The sequence below is a fragment of the Stigmatopora argus genome, chromosome 2 (assembly GCF_051989625.1).
Source record: "Stigmatopora argus isolate UIUO_Sarg chromosome 2, RoL_Sarg_1.0, whole genome shotgun sequence".
Classification (NCBI taxonomy): domain Eukaryota; kingdom Metazoa; phylum Chordata; class Actinopteri; order Syngnathiformes; family Syngnathidae; genus Stigmatopora; species Stigmatopora argus.
This window is the reverse complement of record NC_135388.1, coordinates 6,320,908-6,337,551: the sequence shown is the minus strand read 5'-3', so window position 1 is coordinate 6,337,551 and position 16,644 is coordinate 6,320,908. Positions and strand designations below refer to the sequence as shown.

General features: G+C 40.1%; 1 protein-coding gene across 4 annotated transcripts in view; it reads right to left on the bottom strand.

Moving 5' to 3' along the window:
• Positions 1–16,644, bottom strand: part of cd276 (CD276 molecule) — a 75,328-nt gene that overhangs the window by 56,924 nt on the left and 1,760 nt on the right. For all 4 annotated transcript variants that reach the window (XM_077594958.1, XM_077594954.1, XM_077594959.1 and 1 more), the window contains exons 2-3: positions 16,162–16,270; positions 876–1,226 (exon numbers count right to left, since the gene is read on the bottom strand). In XM_077594958.1, the coding sequence (XP_077451084.1) occupies positions 876–1,226; positions 16,162–16,216 (406 nt within the window). In that variant the 5' untranslated portion in view covers positions 16,217–16,270. The remainder of the gene's footprint in view (positions 1–875; positions 1,227–16,161; positions 16,271–16,644) is intronic.

Here is a 16,644-nt window from a genome sequence, read left to right as displayed (position 1 = left end):
ATATCCAGAGCCTTTTCTTATTTCCATTTGCAACCGGAAGGAAATATACAATGAAAGTGTTTAAAAATAGAAACATCTATAAATTTCAAGTATAAAATGGAACCAATTTGTCACTGTTGCAAGACATTGTTTTACTTACTGGCTAGGAGGGAAAGAGAAGGAGAAAAAAAACTCATCATTATTCATTAACACTACCTAATGCATAACACTCCTCTGAGACAAGAGTGGCCCTTTTTCAATGTGCTATCATAACGTAACCAAAAAAACTATCTCTTCTTTGACGGTACCCGTGTCGTAGTGCACACAGTTAAGATGTTAGTAAATCCGATAGACCAAAAGAGAAGGTAATAATGAAAGTTAGCAGCTGTTGACCATAAAAGGAGGCCGCAAACAGCGCCGATTGACTAGAATCGCATCCAGGCAGCCTTGGGGTAAATATTTATCGCATGTTTACTTCCCGCAGGCTTAGGATGCACGTCAGTGCGATCCATTTTATTTCTGTACAATTAATTACATTGCTAAGACTCCATTCATGTTTACACTTAAACAGAGAGACAACTGGGTAACATTCCATTACTCAAGAATGTGAGAAATCAACAATATTAAAAAGTATTGAAGAATCAATACAGTATTGAGGTTCGAATATTTTTTTGCAACAATATCAAGTAGTCTGTGTGCTTATGTAGTACACGAGATTAAATACGCTGTTTTCATGTCAGATTTAGTGAGTTCTACTTATGGTCGGGTGCTGCTTATAACAAGAAATTAAACCAATTTACAATGTATATTTTTGTTAACAGAAAATGCGGTTGTAAATGAACACAAGCCTTGTCTTATCTTGTCTTTTAAAGTGTGTGGTGCAGAGTTAAACTCACCGGCTACCTGCAGATACAAAGCAGCACTGCCGTATTCCTTCACTCTGACAAAGCAAGTGTAGCTGCCTTCGTCAGCCACCACCACCTTCTTTAGCAGCAGCGAGGCGTTGCCCGAGCCTAGCTCACTGGGGAACATGGCGGTGCGGTTGACGAAGCTTTCAGCCTGGTTTTCCAGCAGAACGTGTCCTTCGCTGTATCCGTACACACTGCGCTTGGTGTCGGTCAATTGCCAGAATACAGTCACGTCAGAAGCATTGAAGGGGCCAGCGGGCCTGAAGGAACAGTTTAGGGTGACGTCCCTGCCGTGCAGAGCCACCATTGGCTGGTCGGGAACTTGTACCTCCATCAGGGCTACGGAGGAGAAACAGTAGCACATGAATTACGTAGCAAAAACAAGTTGGATTTTCAAACATATGGCAAGTTCTAGAACATTAAGAAGATCCCACTTCACGGCCTCTCCGCTGCTGCTGATAAGACAGTTTAGGAGGATCTAGGCAAGGAAGATGATCTCTAAAACCTCTAGATTACAGAAGTTCCCCACTTTGTGGCCTTCCTGTGTGTGGCTCCAGTTTTTTACCTAGGTCTACAATGTCTTGTGTCTTGTATCTGTCTTGCTACTGCAACCAAGAAATTTCCCGAATAAGGGATGAAATAAAGTTCTAACCTAACCTAACCTAACTATGGCTAGGGATGCATGTAGTCAGTAGGCATGTCCCAAACCAAGCATTGGCGCCCGATACAGCAATTTTAAGAGAATTGGACAGTATCAGTTTTTGTCACAAGATCGGATCTGATCCAGTAGTTGCGTGTACCAAGGTGCTTTTCGGCTGCTGTGAACCAAACAAGGCAAACATTATCGCTGAGTGTGACTACCACTCTTAAGAAACTCACGGTAGCAACAGAGTATTGTGAAAAATGTGTATACAGAGCATTTTCAAGGGGAGAAGACTCAACTTACTGGTCTAAAATATAGGTATCGGATTAGAACGACAAAAACATGTTAAACTTGCGGTATCACGACACAATCCCTTCTGTGTAATAACTTCAGGGTGAGGTAACATGAAAAGACATTGGGCGGTGATCTGCCTCCTACTAGCTGACTGAAGGTAAGTGAGAGACAGTGAGAGGTAAGTGATCCACTCGGGGGGTGATGCGATGTATCCATCACGGCAGAATGCCAAATTACGAGTCTGAAATTATCACTTATTTGGGTCTTTTGCCTGGAAAACGCTCCTTATGGAGAAGCACTACCAATTTCGTCATACGCAGCTGGGTATGATGACAATTAGGCCTTTGTCGAGTCAAGGATGATGACAAAGCCTATGTCCGATTATTATTATTAAAACATATCGTAAAAAAAACACAAAATCAGCATCAGGACATCCCTCGTCGTCAAAAATGCATATCAGTGGCTTTGTAGCCATTGAGGTTGAGAAAATGTACAATCATTAAAGACCTGCTGTCCGCCACAACGTATACACAGCATGCCGCACAAATACATCGAAATGTTCCATGTTAAAACGGAGAAAAACCCATAGTCTTAAACACCAAGCAGTTTAAAATGGATGCACGATCTGCTTCAGGAAGCTAAATTGCTTGCGCAGTCTGGCAGCAGGAAGTGGGTAAAAAAGGATTAAAGCAACGGTGAAGCAAAAACTCTTGAGTGTACATTTTTCTTAGACAATGCCGACGCCGCTTTTATTGAAACGTTGCTGATTGAATGGCACGTGCACGCGCGGCATTGTTTGTCTAGACGAAGGCAAGAATGTAATTATTCCGGATTTAGCGACCATCTCAAGCAGCCATTTGTGGCATCCTCGCCAGTCAGCGTTCCCCGTTGATCCCTGTCTGCTCGTATACAACCCCAAGACACTCATCTGCATCACAGGATTGAGAAAAATGGAGGCAGGAAGGGGGGAAAAAAACACTTGGGGCCCTAGGAGCGACACAGATTTGTGTCTGTAATTATTATAATCATGGTAACATTTTTGCCTCTTCACCCTCCTTTGAACTCTACTCCAGGGCTATTGTCAGCATCAACCCACTTTGGTATGAGGTAGTTTCAACCAAACGCAGAGGTGCTTTAATCAACTAGCCAATTAACAACAAACAAGACTTTCATCTAAGTGCCTTCATGTATAGACGCTGAGTCGAGGCCTATTTTTTTTTTCGTACTTTAGAATTAACACATCCCAAAAAGGTAACTCTTCTCGAGTGACACATGAACAGTACCCCCTATTGGCCAACAGTTTAAATGCTGCAAGGTAATGGAGGAGAAAAAGGTTCCGATGCTTTAATAATCCATTTTCTGTTTATCGTTTTAGAATTTGTAATAACATTTTATGGGGGACAGAGTCGATGGAGTGTCACCTTGATAACTGAAGAAGTTGACTGCGTAAAGGATGTTTTGTTTCTACATTAGAGATGGGCTTTGAATTCAAATGTTGCCCAGTAAAATTTGGACTTGAAACGGCAATGATCAACCTCTCAAGGTTGCTGCTTTCACCAAAAAATAAAATAATAAAAAAATTCCAGTGTCCATAGTATATGTGAACCAAAAAGCTTTTGGCATAAATGCTATATTTTTAATGTCTTGTTCATTTTTTTTAGCTCAACATTTTTTTGCACAAAATAGCTATTTCTTTTAAATACAGCTCAGAATTCTGAAAGCCAGTGTCCTTGTAGTGCCTATTCAACCTCACCATGTGTGGCATAATGTATATTTTGAAGCTTAGTAGACAGCATGATTATTGTACACTTATGCCATAGATTGCCCATAATACCACTTTAATCGTGACTTTTTCCAATTATAGGGGAGTTTGAATGGGATAAAAGAAGCAATATGTATAATCAAAACAAGAATAAACTTGATTGGCTAAATCAAATGAATTAAAGCACTCAATAGTGCCGTGTGATATAACAAAATATCTCCACACAATATGGGCCTTTTTATATTACGATATTAACATTTCATGGTATAGATTTGGAACCACACTTTAATATCTGTTGAAAATATACATAATAAATATTTTTGTTTTTCTAATCAACTGAAATGCAAAATATGTCAAATGCTTCAAATAGCACCGCAAGATAAAAATATTCAGTGTAATTAGAAGCAGCACAGTAACAAACATAATTATGCTCAAATATAAAGATATCTAATTATCTGCAAATATATGTTTGTGGGTTTAACTTTTAAGACTATATAAGTAAGCATAAGGTCACTGTTAATACATGAAATAATATTCATATCAGAACAAACTGCTGTCTGTGCCATATGTGGATTACATGCCTTGGTCTGTGTGGACATGGGTATTCTCAAATGTTTTGCATACATTACTCGTGTATGTACAGTTATCAAGCGGAACCGTTTGGCCACTTCCCGAGTGTGAGCTAACTCCTAAAAAGCATCCCTGCAGTTTTGTACAAAGTTATTCATAATGACGTGGATTGTTGCCTTTGTTATTGGCTAATTATTTACCAGAAATAGGGAGTTTTGCTTTTTATTTTCACCCAGCTCATAATTTGTTAGTTGCCATTGTCATTAATTATTTTAATTATACACCACAGGCTTAAAATACATGGCTGGAGGTCTTGTTGTGCAAGTCAGAGTGCAATTTAGTATTAGCATCAACTGCTGCAAACCAATGTTTAAAGTGAAGCCTCTCATTTTGATTTAGGTTGTCAGCAGGAAGGCTAAAACATTCTTATATGGGGTGAGTGATGAAAGAAATTACAAATTGCTAAGTAAATGAAAAGTATAATTCTTCAGTGACAATGTCTCTGAGATTTGAGTTCTACTTTTAGTAACTTGCGACAATGACAATAGATAAGTACAATGGCAAAGGTTTATCATCTTTTTGGCGATATACTGCGAATTATCCTATCGTAAAGCACCAGCAGACAAGGAAGTTTTTGCGTGTCATACACATTGTCTGGCAATCATTGGATTGGATAACTTTATTCATCCCGTATTCGGGAACTTTCATTGTGACTGTAGCAAGAAAAGGCATAGTTATAAGTTAGACAGTACAGTCGCAAAGGCCGCAGAACAAGAAAACAAAAGCACAAAGTACAAAGCAACTCAAAGTAAATGGGATCATTAAGAATCACCAAATCAAATCATTAACACAGAAAAGCAGCAAAAACACAAAACGAGCAAGAGTGGACGGAGCTACCGCCACCGGCTGCCACTTGAGCGGCGCCATCTTGATTGCGGTAGCAAAAAACGGATACAGACTCAAAATTCATGAATGCAACTCATTCATGAAAATACCCTGCCTACTGTTCTTGGTGAGCTGCGATAGGCTCGAGAAGCCCCAAAACCCAGCAAGGATAAGTGATACAGATAATGGATGGATACAAATATCTAGCTCCTGTATGTATGAGGTGTCCATTTTCGGAAGCGGAACATTTGCACTCATTTCTTTATTGCAAGGCACTCGACAGAGATAGAGCTTCATGATATGCATGTAGAGTGAAGGGGGCTGGGTGAGTGCAACTAAATCACTCAGAGCAAAGAGGGATGACTCACACCACCGGGTGCATTTGGGAAAGGGAGGTGTGATGGGTAAGGACAAAATGGCATCAGGCTAAATATGTGAAAGCAAGGTTAAGGACAATCTCTAATTTCGGCCCGGATAATAGAAAGGAAGCAACTATAAACTCTCCCTATCGTGCTCAAAAAGCTCCTCCTTCCCTCTTAATGTTAAATAGCAACCCACATTTTTACTTTGGAGAACCTCCACGGGGCCATTTCCGTGTGTCGTCAAACAGATCTGCACTTGGAAAGAGAACATAGGGAAACATTTTGGAACGTGAATTGAGTGGATGGAGTTTGGAGAGGGGAGGGTAGTGTAGGCAAGGCTAGGGTAGGGTAGGAGAGCAAGCGAGGCGAGGCCTGCCGGCTGATGTCGTGGGGAAGCGTGCATCAGATGTCCTATTCGTCAGAGGTGAAATGCCATGTGAGGCATATCCCTCCATGCACTGTCTCTCTGTGATTTGTATGCTGTGATTCAGGGCTGCTCGGGTAACAGAACGCAAGCATTTACCCAACAAACAAGATAAATTATTATTGTGCCATAAAGTCAGGCTTATGCACACTAACGAGTTTAAAAGCTACAAGGTCGAACTCCCGGCTAGTTTGAATAAACCTTAAGGTGTGGGTGGCGTCAGATCGGGGGGGAAAAAATTCAAGAATTTGGACGCCAAGCATCCATGAAGTGGAAACTAACAAAAAGGCGTGGGAAGTGTGGTAATTTGTCTGTTTGCTTGAGCATTGCCTGAATGCACTTACTTGAGCATTGCCACTCTGCCCTTACTAACACTAGTCAAACTGTACCGTATCAGACACAATTCCACCCACGGATTGTTTGGCAAGAGTGAATACCAATGTGGAATTGTTTAATTTTGGAAGAGGAAAGAAATGATTTTGATATATAATGGACTTTATGCCGTAGTCAGCTGGGATAGGCTTTAGCATCCTCGCCATCCTGGTGACTCTAAGTGGTACAGATGAAGTATGGCTATACTGTATGTATAATGTAGTGATCTTCTTTAAGATAAGAAAAAAAATCTTTTATTTATCCCCTGTAGCCTTTATGTTTTCTCCACAGCGGTTTCTTTTCAACTAACAAATGATGCCTGTCTGCCAACGTAATCCGAGGACCCCTATTCTTCTTTTAAAGAATTGAATTGTCTTTGCTTAGGGCAAAAGTGGTTGAGAACAGATGGGGTTGTCTTCCCAATGTCTTCAGACTGGATCAATGAATATTTAATGTTCTACATTTAAACTCCTGACTCTCATTGGCCGTTGATAAGTAGGTGTGTCGGCGGGCAAGTATTTGCATTAAACCTTGCGTGGCTGGCCATTGCATACCTGTCAACCTCGGCCAATCGGTCCCCTTATTAATGATAGCAATTGCCCTTATTAAGTGATAATAAACTACAAATGCAACACGGCAAATATTTACTCACATACGGCGCACTTAAAAGTAAAAAAAAATCCCCAAAGTGGAAAGGGTGCCCAATCCTGCACTAGATTCGAGATTCTGTAGGTGTCGCTGTATGACGATGACAGCTTGACTGTTTGGGTACATTGCTTGCTGACGTGCTATATGTTTATAGTGAAAAGGGTGGAAGTAACTGACGCGAGTGCGCATATCATACTCAAACAACATTAGCAATCGACGATGACATTTTAGTCTGCTACCAGTGACCGAGACGATTCGGATCAGCGCCGAAATGGGGAAGACAAGATCGATTTCACAAAAAAAACATACTTTTTTAAACATTATTTTCCTGTACTTAAGTTGTTTTACGGCATACACAATTTGAAATGATCAAAAAACTTAGACAATATGGGAAAAACATAAGTTGACAGTTATGCCATTGTGTGTGTAGGTGTGTGAAGTCACCCTTTCTACCTATTTGAAATCTGCTTGTGAAGTGTGGCTTGACTTATTGAAATGGTCGCAGTCCAAACCCACAGCACAAACCACACTCAGTTTGGGGTTATGCATGGAACCGAGGACGAAAGTGGAATTTTATGCAAGTTTGCCCTAAGTTGTGGTCTTTTGCATCGGGGTGAGGGAGGGATGGTAGTCTTCCCAGTGGGGTTTTCCCCGAGGGGAACTGAGGATTCTCCATTTCTTTTCTCTCAATAAAAACACGCTGAGCAGCCAGCGAGGGGAGGCTGGGAAACGTCAGGCTGCCGGGATTTACATGCTGCTCTTTGTGTTTATGGGCATGGGCTCTGTTTGAGTGCCTACGTGACTGAGACGGCCACTTTCACAGCCGACGTGAAATAAACTCATTTAAGCCGTTAGCGACCACTGGCAGCTCGCCCTGTCGTGCGGCGAGTGCTGCCTAATAAAGGGAGGTGTCTTTAAATGAACTTCACACCGCTCTCCACTCTCATTTCACGACAAACTATGACTGTGACACTTTCAAACACCTTCCAACAATCATGGAGCATTTGTCATGTGTTAGGCTATTGCGATGCAGGCCTCCAACGGTGATGGCAAAGGAGGCTCAAGTAAGTGTGAATGTGAGTCGAGCGTTTAACCGCATTGTGCTAATCAGCATGGGTGCACATCAACTGGGATGTTTTATGCGCGGTGTCGCCAGAGATGTTTCTGACGAGTTATCTCGTAAAATAAAATGGCAAAGAAGACATTTTTAATGCAGTTGTCTAAAAGATTGGTGTCATAAATGTGTGTGACAAAAGGTGGCAATACACACCGGCAGATGCACAAAATGTCGTCATTGCAGATTGGATAAAACCAGATCGCACAAAAACGCCGTTTGGGGGTTGCCAGAGCAAAATTGTCGATTTGCATGTTAGATTTGGAACACACGTTTTTATGTCGGATGCCGTTCCTAACAGAAAGCTAATGAGTGTCAATTAGCTCTGTATGACGTACCAATGACATGGCTCGCCGCCGCCCACAAAGCTAAGGCAGTTATGCATTTTTATTATTATTACAAAATGCATGAATTCCATAAAACACATGGAGGGTTGTAGTTTGATTGCGAAGCAAATGAAGAAGTTGCAATTGTGCTGAATAGCTCCCGACTCACTTAGCCTTTATATCGTGGGAAGTTCAGGCCAGGAAGCAGATTTCTAGATGACGAACGTAGCCTAGGACCAGATGATTGAGAGGCTTTCCCCCCTTTTTAAAAATGGTTCTTTACTCTAACTCAACAATTCAACACTAGATTGCTCTCTACCAATTTTTTCAGCACTTGTCTTGAAAGCTATTTCTTGTATTAAGAAACAAATCATCAAAACGACTGCCCAGTCCTTTTAAAGAACAAAGCAGAGATTTATTGTAGGCAGAAACTCTCCGAAATCTCAGAAAAGTTTTCCTAGAAGACTAAAATCAATGCAAAGATGGGTAGAACTCCAACTGTTTCCCTTCCTTTAAGCACAGGTAATATGTTGTTTTTTTTTTCCATATGCCATATTTACTGGTGATGATATTTACTCAGAATTGGCATCAACGCCCGGTTTAGCCATTTTAACCATGGAAAAAAATAATAATACAGTATATTTCCTTAGAATGAAATTTTCAATTAGGGAGTGTGCCATATGATCATCTAAGAGTTAAATATATGCCTTATGATGAAGTTTGGAGTCAGAACAGTCAAATTCATCAATCTTGGTTAAGAAAAGGTCAACGTGGAGCTAATCCATTTCAATTATATACTGATTTTTTAACCACAGAAGAAAATCCATCTAATATCTGCATCAATGTAGTCAAAAAACAGTCTTACACACCTAAAGTTTCCTCCGTGGCCCCAAAGGCCACACACCACATTGATATTCCACACCTGCGTGACTACTGACAGGTCCATAGCAACACAGTGTGAAGAGTTGGACATGAGGAACTCTTGACACTACAATGGAAAAGATGTAAGAGAGCTGCAGTGGAGCAAAGAGCTTCCTGTCAGCGTGACTGACATTGGTCACGTTCACAAACACGAAGCAAATAACAAATGTTCTCCCTGTTGGGTTGTTTCATGCAAAGCTGCAGGGTGCAGGAAGTACTAACTACTACAACATAATGGTACAATGAACCTACTATCGATAGTTAAAAGAAACAATTTAGTCTCACTGTTAGGGTTATCATTATTATAAATTTGCTTGCAATGAAGAGCACTTTTCTTATTTAGGAATATTAATCATTATATATACATTTATTTAGATTTTTTTTATTTTTTTTATTTTTTTTAAATCGGATTAAAAGAAATGGATCAGAAGCCCTAAATATTCGTTTTTTTTATAGATCTAAAACAATGTTTATTTGAGCTTATTTTCTTCGTAAGGAAAAAGGTCTTTTAATCATTTGTTTTTCATTTCAAAAAGGAAACAAAATATTTGTTTACATTTAATATTAAAGTGGAAAACAGAAAATATTTTAAAAAGATTTTCCAAAATGCTTTTTGAACTAAAAAGAAAAAAAAAGTGCAATTATTGATTTAAAAAGAGGAAAATCAGGAAATACAATTTATCTATAATCATTTGAATTTGATCCTAAAATAGAAAGTCGGCACTCATAATTTACTTTCTCGGGCCGCACGAAATGATGCGGCAGGCCAGATTTGGCCCCCGGGCCGCCACTTTGACACCTGTGTTCTAAAGCATTTGATGAAGCTTCCACTGCACAAATGTGTAATACCCACACATTCCTGTTGAGATTATTCATTTGAATGACTTCATATTTGCTTCCATTTGCACCTGTCAAGCATACTCAACAGACTTTACAACCCACAAGTACTCCCATTGCAAAAGGTTTGACCTTTTAGATTTTGCACCACAAAATTAGTGCCTCAATGTCTTCTGCTATGAAGGTAATAACCACGGTTCAATACCTGGACGGAGATATTTACACAATGATTGGTGCCATCTGCTAATCATAGCATACACACATTTAAAGGGTAATTCACCCAAATGTCAATGGAATAGTATTAGTATGAATTTGTGAATGAGCAGTTCTGTGCAAATGAAAGGTGAAACTATTGGCCGTCGTAGCTAAGTGGGCAACATAAGTGGGGGTCCTGGAGAGTCTTGGAAACAAGCGTTCCAAATCAGAATCCACCATGAGTTTACAAGGTTGTGTTTACTCCTCAGTGTGATAACAATGTCCTCCTTAATGCACTTTGCTCATGTGATTATGCTTTAAGAAAGTGTTTTCTGGACGTGTGATACATTCAATGACCATGAGAAGGCACCTGTTTCAGGCGTCAATGCTTGTACAATACTTCCCCCTGCCTTTAACTTGGGTAACTGCAGAGCCACGCGTTTTCAATGGGGGTGTTTTGAATGGATTTTAAAGTCAAATTACTGAGGATTCATGAGCCCTTTATGAGTTTTATGACAAAACCCAGACCACAAAACAGTTTTAGGTGAGCTTTTCAACATGTCAGCACATGTAAAGGAGTGACGTGCATGTAAAATGTAGTCCTATTCATTCATTTTCATGGTAGTACCATGAAACAAAGTCCAAAACTAAAGCATACTTACAGCATACTTTGTAACGCCATGATTTTTTTTGTAACAAAAAAATGATGAGCAGAATTGTCAATTGAGCAAATTGCAAGAAACCAACCAGTTTTCAATTCCGGTCTCAATTGGGTATGGTTCCATCATTCCAATTCCAATGTCAGGCCGCTAATTATCTTGAAATTTGCATCACTGCAGGTCCAAATAAGAGCTTTAGTTGCCTGAGGAATGGTTCAGGCTATCTACTCTTTGCATCATCATCAAGAGAGGCTTCAGTTTTTCATGCTGTATGATCTAAATCCAATACCTTCTCCTACTTTACAACATCTTTTATGTTTTGTCCAGGAAATCACAAAAGAAGCACCCTCACACGAGACATCCAGGCTATCCGCTAGATAAGGACTTAGACGTGCTTATTTCTCGCAGATTCATAAATCAGGATGGGATGTTCCTTTGTGCTGTTCTCGGATTTTTTCTTTCTTTTTTTTCCCCCCTCTTTCTTTCTTCACTGCCCACCATCGCCTTCTCTTGACTGCTTCCTTGATACAAGCCATCTCATATCCTGTCAATAACCCGCTAATGGGCCCAGGCAGTCAGATAAGGCTGGGCTTTGGGCTTACAAGCCCGCAGACACCGAGAGCCTTTTGATGAGCTGCAGTTTCATGAGTGAAAAAGGGAAGCGGCTAGCTGACAAGGTAGACGCATGGTCACAGGGTCAGATCTCACTTGAGAACATCCGACTTGAAGGATGAAATAGGGGAAAAAAAGGCTCCTTTGATTTCCCTTCAGAGGGTATATTCATCCATCTAACTAACCACTTAACAGCTTCTGTATTGGCGCTCCATACTGAATAAAGAAGAAAATTAATGAATACTGTCTGACTATATCAATCCAAATAGATAAAAAAAAAGCAGGACACGACAGAAAACGCTGCAGAAACTTTTTGCCAATCCCATCGATGCATTTCACTAATTCCTGGATATGTTAGGGTGACCACTCACAAATGAACAAATTAGCCCGTTTGCTGCAAAACCTTGTATAACCTAATACTTGAAGATAAAAAAATAAAATTAAATAATCCATGCTCTTCAGAAATGCCCCCCAGATGCAACAAGGTGTCACCACTAATTGTTTCGCACTACTTGGTGCCAAGGAAGTACCATGACGGGATACTTCCAATTAAGAGACTAAGATCTTTGTGTATATCCAAGAAAGGCTAATACCAGGATCAGACTAGAGATAGAAAAGTCAACCAATGCTGAGCTCAGATTACATTAATAGATCCCGATTTGTTCCCAAAAAACACACAAATTGCAAGTGACGCATCGCTTAACTCCACAGACAAGCACTCGAGTACCACACTCCTATATGCCCAAAAATTCCTCTACCATCCACCTTTACAAGGTATGTAACCAAAATATAAATACAATTTAAAAAGTACTGTATTTTCCAGACTATAAGTTGCAAATTTTTTAATAGTTTGGCTGAGCCCGCGACTAATACTCAAGTGAAACTTGTGTTTATTTTCCTCTTTCTCTCTCTGACCACCAAGAGCCACTTATGTTAGTTTTTAGGCTACAGCTATGTGGAAAACAAGTTATCTGAAAATGCAAAAATAGCATGAAACATTAAAAATCGCAAAAAACGGGGGAATACTGTGACAATATTTCCACAGTAGTACCCCGTTTTTTGCAGTGAACTGCAAAAATCACGAAAATGCAATAACCCCAAAACGTGAAAAAACACGAAAAATGGGGGAAGACTATTTAGCCTGTTGTTCTACATTTTACTTTTATAACTTGAATGTTTAATGTTTGTTCTTGATTCATGTTAAAATGAAAAATTGGCCTCCCAAAAAAACGACGTATACTCCAGTGCGATTTATTTATGTTTTCCTGTTTGGCTTGTGCGACTTATAGTCCGAAAAATATGATAAATATAGCATGGCAGGTGAGCCTCTAAACGCCTTCCAAGAACAGCAACTGTAACGCTTTTCAATTCAAAGAGATCCACGAGACACCTAGTCAAGCCCCAGACGAATGTGGGTCCTTCGCAATGCCTGCAGAAGTGCAATTGCTGCATATTACCTGAATCAATTTTTAAACAGTCCCACGGGGCTGAATTTTGACGACTCGTTGAAATAATCATGAGGTGCTTGTTGGGTAATGCACTCTGTCTCAATGAACACACAGGGGAGAAAAGAATGAGGATGGAGTTATTGCTAGGGCCAAAACGACGGATGATGCACGCGATTGTGTATTCACCGTGCTGAAACCAATCTTGGTCGAGACGAGCCCCTCGACAAGACCCTTGATTTGACGCAATCAAATTAGCAAGAGTATCACAGACACAGAGTAATAGCCTGAGATTCAATTTATGCACAGGCTAAAGTAAGCCCTCTCTGCAGACTCAATTGCTTTATAGGGAAAAGGTAGGTATTTTGTGTGTGGGTGTGTGCGCGGGTATGTATAAGCTTTCACAACAACTTATCCGGGTAGAAGTGTACCATTTCCGTGCCCTGGGGGGTGCTTGGGTAGGACTGCAACGCGATCGATTCAATTCATTCATTCTCAGAACCGCTTATCCTCACAAGGTTCACGGGGGTGCTGGAGCCTATCCCTACGAGCCTGAATCAGTGGCCAGCCAATTGCAGGCGTGTGCGGTCGATTGGTCGCCAGTCTTTTGGTCGCTGTCTTTTGGCCGCCGGTCTTTTGGTCGACCCGACCGCGACAACGGGCGACCAAAAGACCGGCGACCAAAAGACCGACGACCAAACAAGGTAAAACTACACGGTCTATGCATCAATAAAAGCCAACAATGGCCATGAGCAGTTTCACTGAGCCGACGTGTGAGTGTACGTATAAGAGTTTGTATGTACATGCGTTGTCCCTTTAAGAAGCTACGTCAGTCAGGGTCTTAACACGTTCTCCAACAAAAAACAATAAAAGTCCGGGAAATTTGGAGCTTTTCTTTAGCCTAATAATTAATAGGGCATTAAGTATGACTAAATAGTAATTCGCAGTTTGTATTTAGGGAATTTGAGCAACTATTTAAATGGTAATTATCACTTACCTTCCGGGCGACCAAAAGACCGGCGACCAATCGACCGTGTACCAATCACAGGGCACCAGGAGATCATGCTCCCACATACCTAGGGGCAATTTAAAGCGTTCAACCAGCCTACCCATGTCTGTATACATAAAGGAAGGTCACAATAAGTTATAGTATTTACGAAAAGGGCAGTCGTTGGCTCTTCCAACATTAGATCAGTTGCCACTCAACACGAGCCAAACTCTACCAAGTCTATTTAACCACATAGGGGCTTATGAGAAGCGAAGACAAAAATAATAATAATATCACACAGTGCTTTTCATCCTCTCAGCAAACGACAACAACAATAAAAAAACAAACATGCTGTGATCGGATTTCACAGGCTCTCCAGCGAATCTAATTTGTCAGCTATTCTACTAGTGTCGCTCTGAAACAGGACATCATATTGCACGACTAACCTTACCTCTGATTACTCATGAGACCAGACAATCTGCAAAAACAACGGCAGTCTTTTGTCTCCAGTTACATGTGCAGCATCCGACTAATTCACTTAGCGCTCCACTAAGTGGAGAGAAACTGAATCATTGTACAGCCAACCCCATCTACTCCTACTCCACGTGTATGCCGCGCTGCCGGTAATGAGCTGGCCCGTGGTGCAACTTGCGTCGCTGAATTTTATCATTTAAACTCCCTATATTGCAAGTCCCGTCCCACCATATTTTTTGATTAACTTAGAGCAGTCCTAGGAGATTGGGTTGTTTTGAAAAAGAGTTGCGATGATATTTTTTTAGCCCAAGGATGTTGTGCACACATTTTGACATGCTGTATCAGCCAAAATGAGATTTTAATTTACATTATGTGTCCAACTTACACCACCGGCAAAAAAAGGTGGTTATAAAACGTTCATCGTCTCGATCCCAATTTCTGACATAGTAGAGACTCTGTTCGGTTATTTACAAGGCCTGAAGACATTATCACGCCAGCCGGCGAGTATTTTGTAACTTTTAAAATTTATTTTATGATGATTCAACTTCCTCGCTTGTACAGAAGTGAAACTTTTAAGGTATAAATCCTTCGTTGCGACATGAGCCACCACTCCTTCCGCAAGGGGGGAAATCTGCTCTAAAAGCGGTTTTCATTGAAGGCATCGCCAAACTCCCAACAGCAATCAGTACAGCACAAAAATGTATATATTTATCACTCCCTTACTTCTGAATTTCGCAGGCAAAAATACGACTGTTGTCGTTAAGTCCAGCAATAGTATATGCACCTACCTTTATTTATACAAGTCCACTGCTTATCTAAGTTTTCTTAAATTATTTTCATTTATATCAAAGAATGTTAATATAAATACCTCAATGTTGAAAAAAGTAGTATAATTAATATACCGTATTTCCACGACTATAAAGCGCATTTAAAAGTCTTAAATTTTCTCCAAAATAGACAGAGCGCCTTATAATCCAGTGTACTTTATATATGGAAAAAAAAGGGTCATTCATTGAGGGTGCGCCTTATAATGCGGTGCGCCTTATAGTCGTGAAAATAGGGTACATAAAAAATACCCTAAGACAACAATAAATATCAACCAAATAATTGTCCTAAATTCTTATATAAATATTATCATTATTAATGTGATGGGTAGTAGGGTAAAAGAACCTAGAAATACTATTCCAGTTATGTACCGTATGTTCCGGACTATAGGTCACACTTTTTTCATAGTTTGGCTGGGCTTGCAACTAACACTCAAATGCAACTTGAATGTTTTTTTTTTTTTTTTCTCTCTCTGACCACCAGTAGCCTGATATGTTTTTATTTTAGGCAATAGTTATCTGAAAAACAGTTAAGGTAACAGATGACTATTTAGCCTGTTGTTCTCCATTTTACTATTGTTACTTTCATGTATGTTAGTTCTAAGTTTCTGGTCAAAACAGAAATTGCCCTCCCAAAAAAAGCGACATGGTACACCAGCGTTACTTATTATTTTTTTCCCTCTTCATTGTGTATTTTTGGTTGGTGCGACTTATACTCAGGTGTGACTATAGTTCGAAAAATACAGTACTTGCTCAAAATATTAAAAGTAGTTTTAAAAAAAACATAGTATGTAAAAATAGTATATGAAAATATAGATTAAACATTAGACTGATTCATTAAAATCTTTTTTTTTCTCTGCCAATGATTTCAAGGGTTAATGGTACTCGAGGGCATTTTGTTACCGCATCTGGCACTCACCGACAGCTTGGACAGCCAGCATGGCAAAGAGCATAAGGGGCATCAGCAGGGACATCGTGTCAATCCTGTTGTGGACTCCAACTGCAGGAAAACGTCTTCAGACACGAGACTGCAATTATCAAAACACAGCAATTAAAATGATCTACCCAAAATATGTAGTCATCTGTTTATTTTGATAGATAGTCTTTCGGTTTCTGAAAGCATGAGGGCTGGGCTTCCCCCCGAAAACTAACGGATTTAAACCACAAAAGGATGTGTAATGTTCAGCGCAATCGAAAAACTATTTGGAATTGTGAAAAAAATAAAAAGGCTATTTCCGTTATTATTTTTTTCATCAGTTTTAATGTGTGGATGTGGGATGGGCTGCTGTATCATCATGACCAAAGTTTGTGTAACGGAACAGCTCGCCACTATTTCCCCGAACTCTAAAAGGAATAAAAATATCCCCCATTTCCCTGGAGTTACGGTCTGAAGAGCACAATG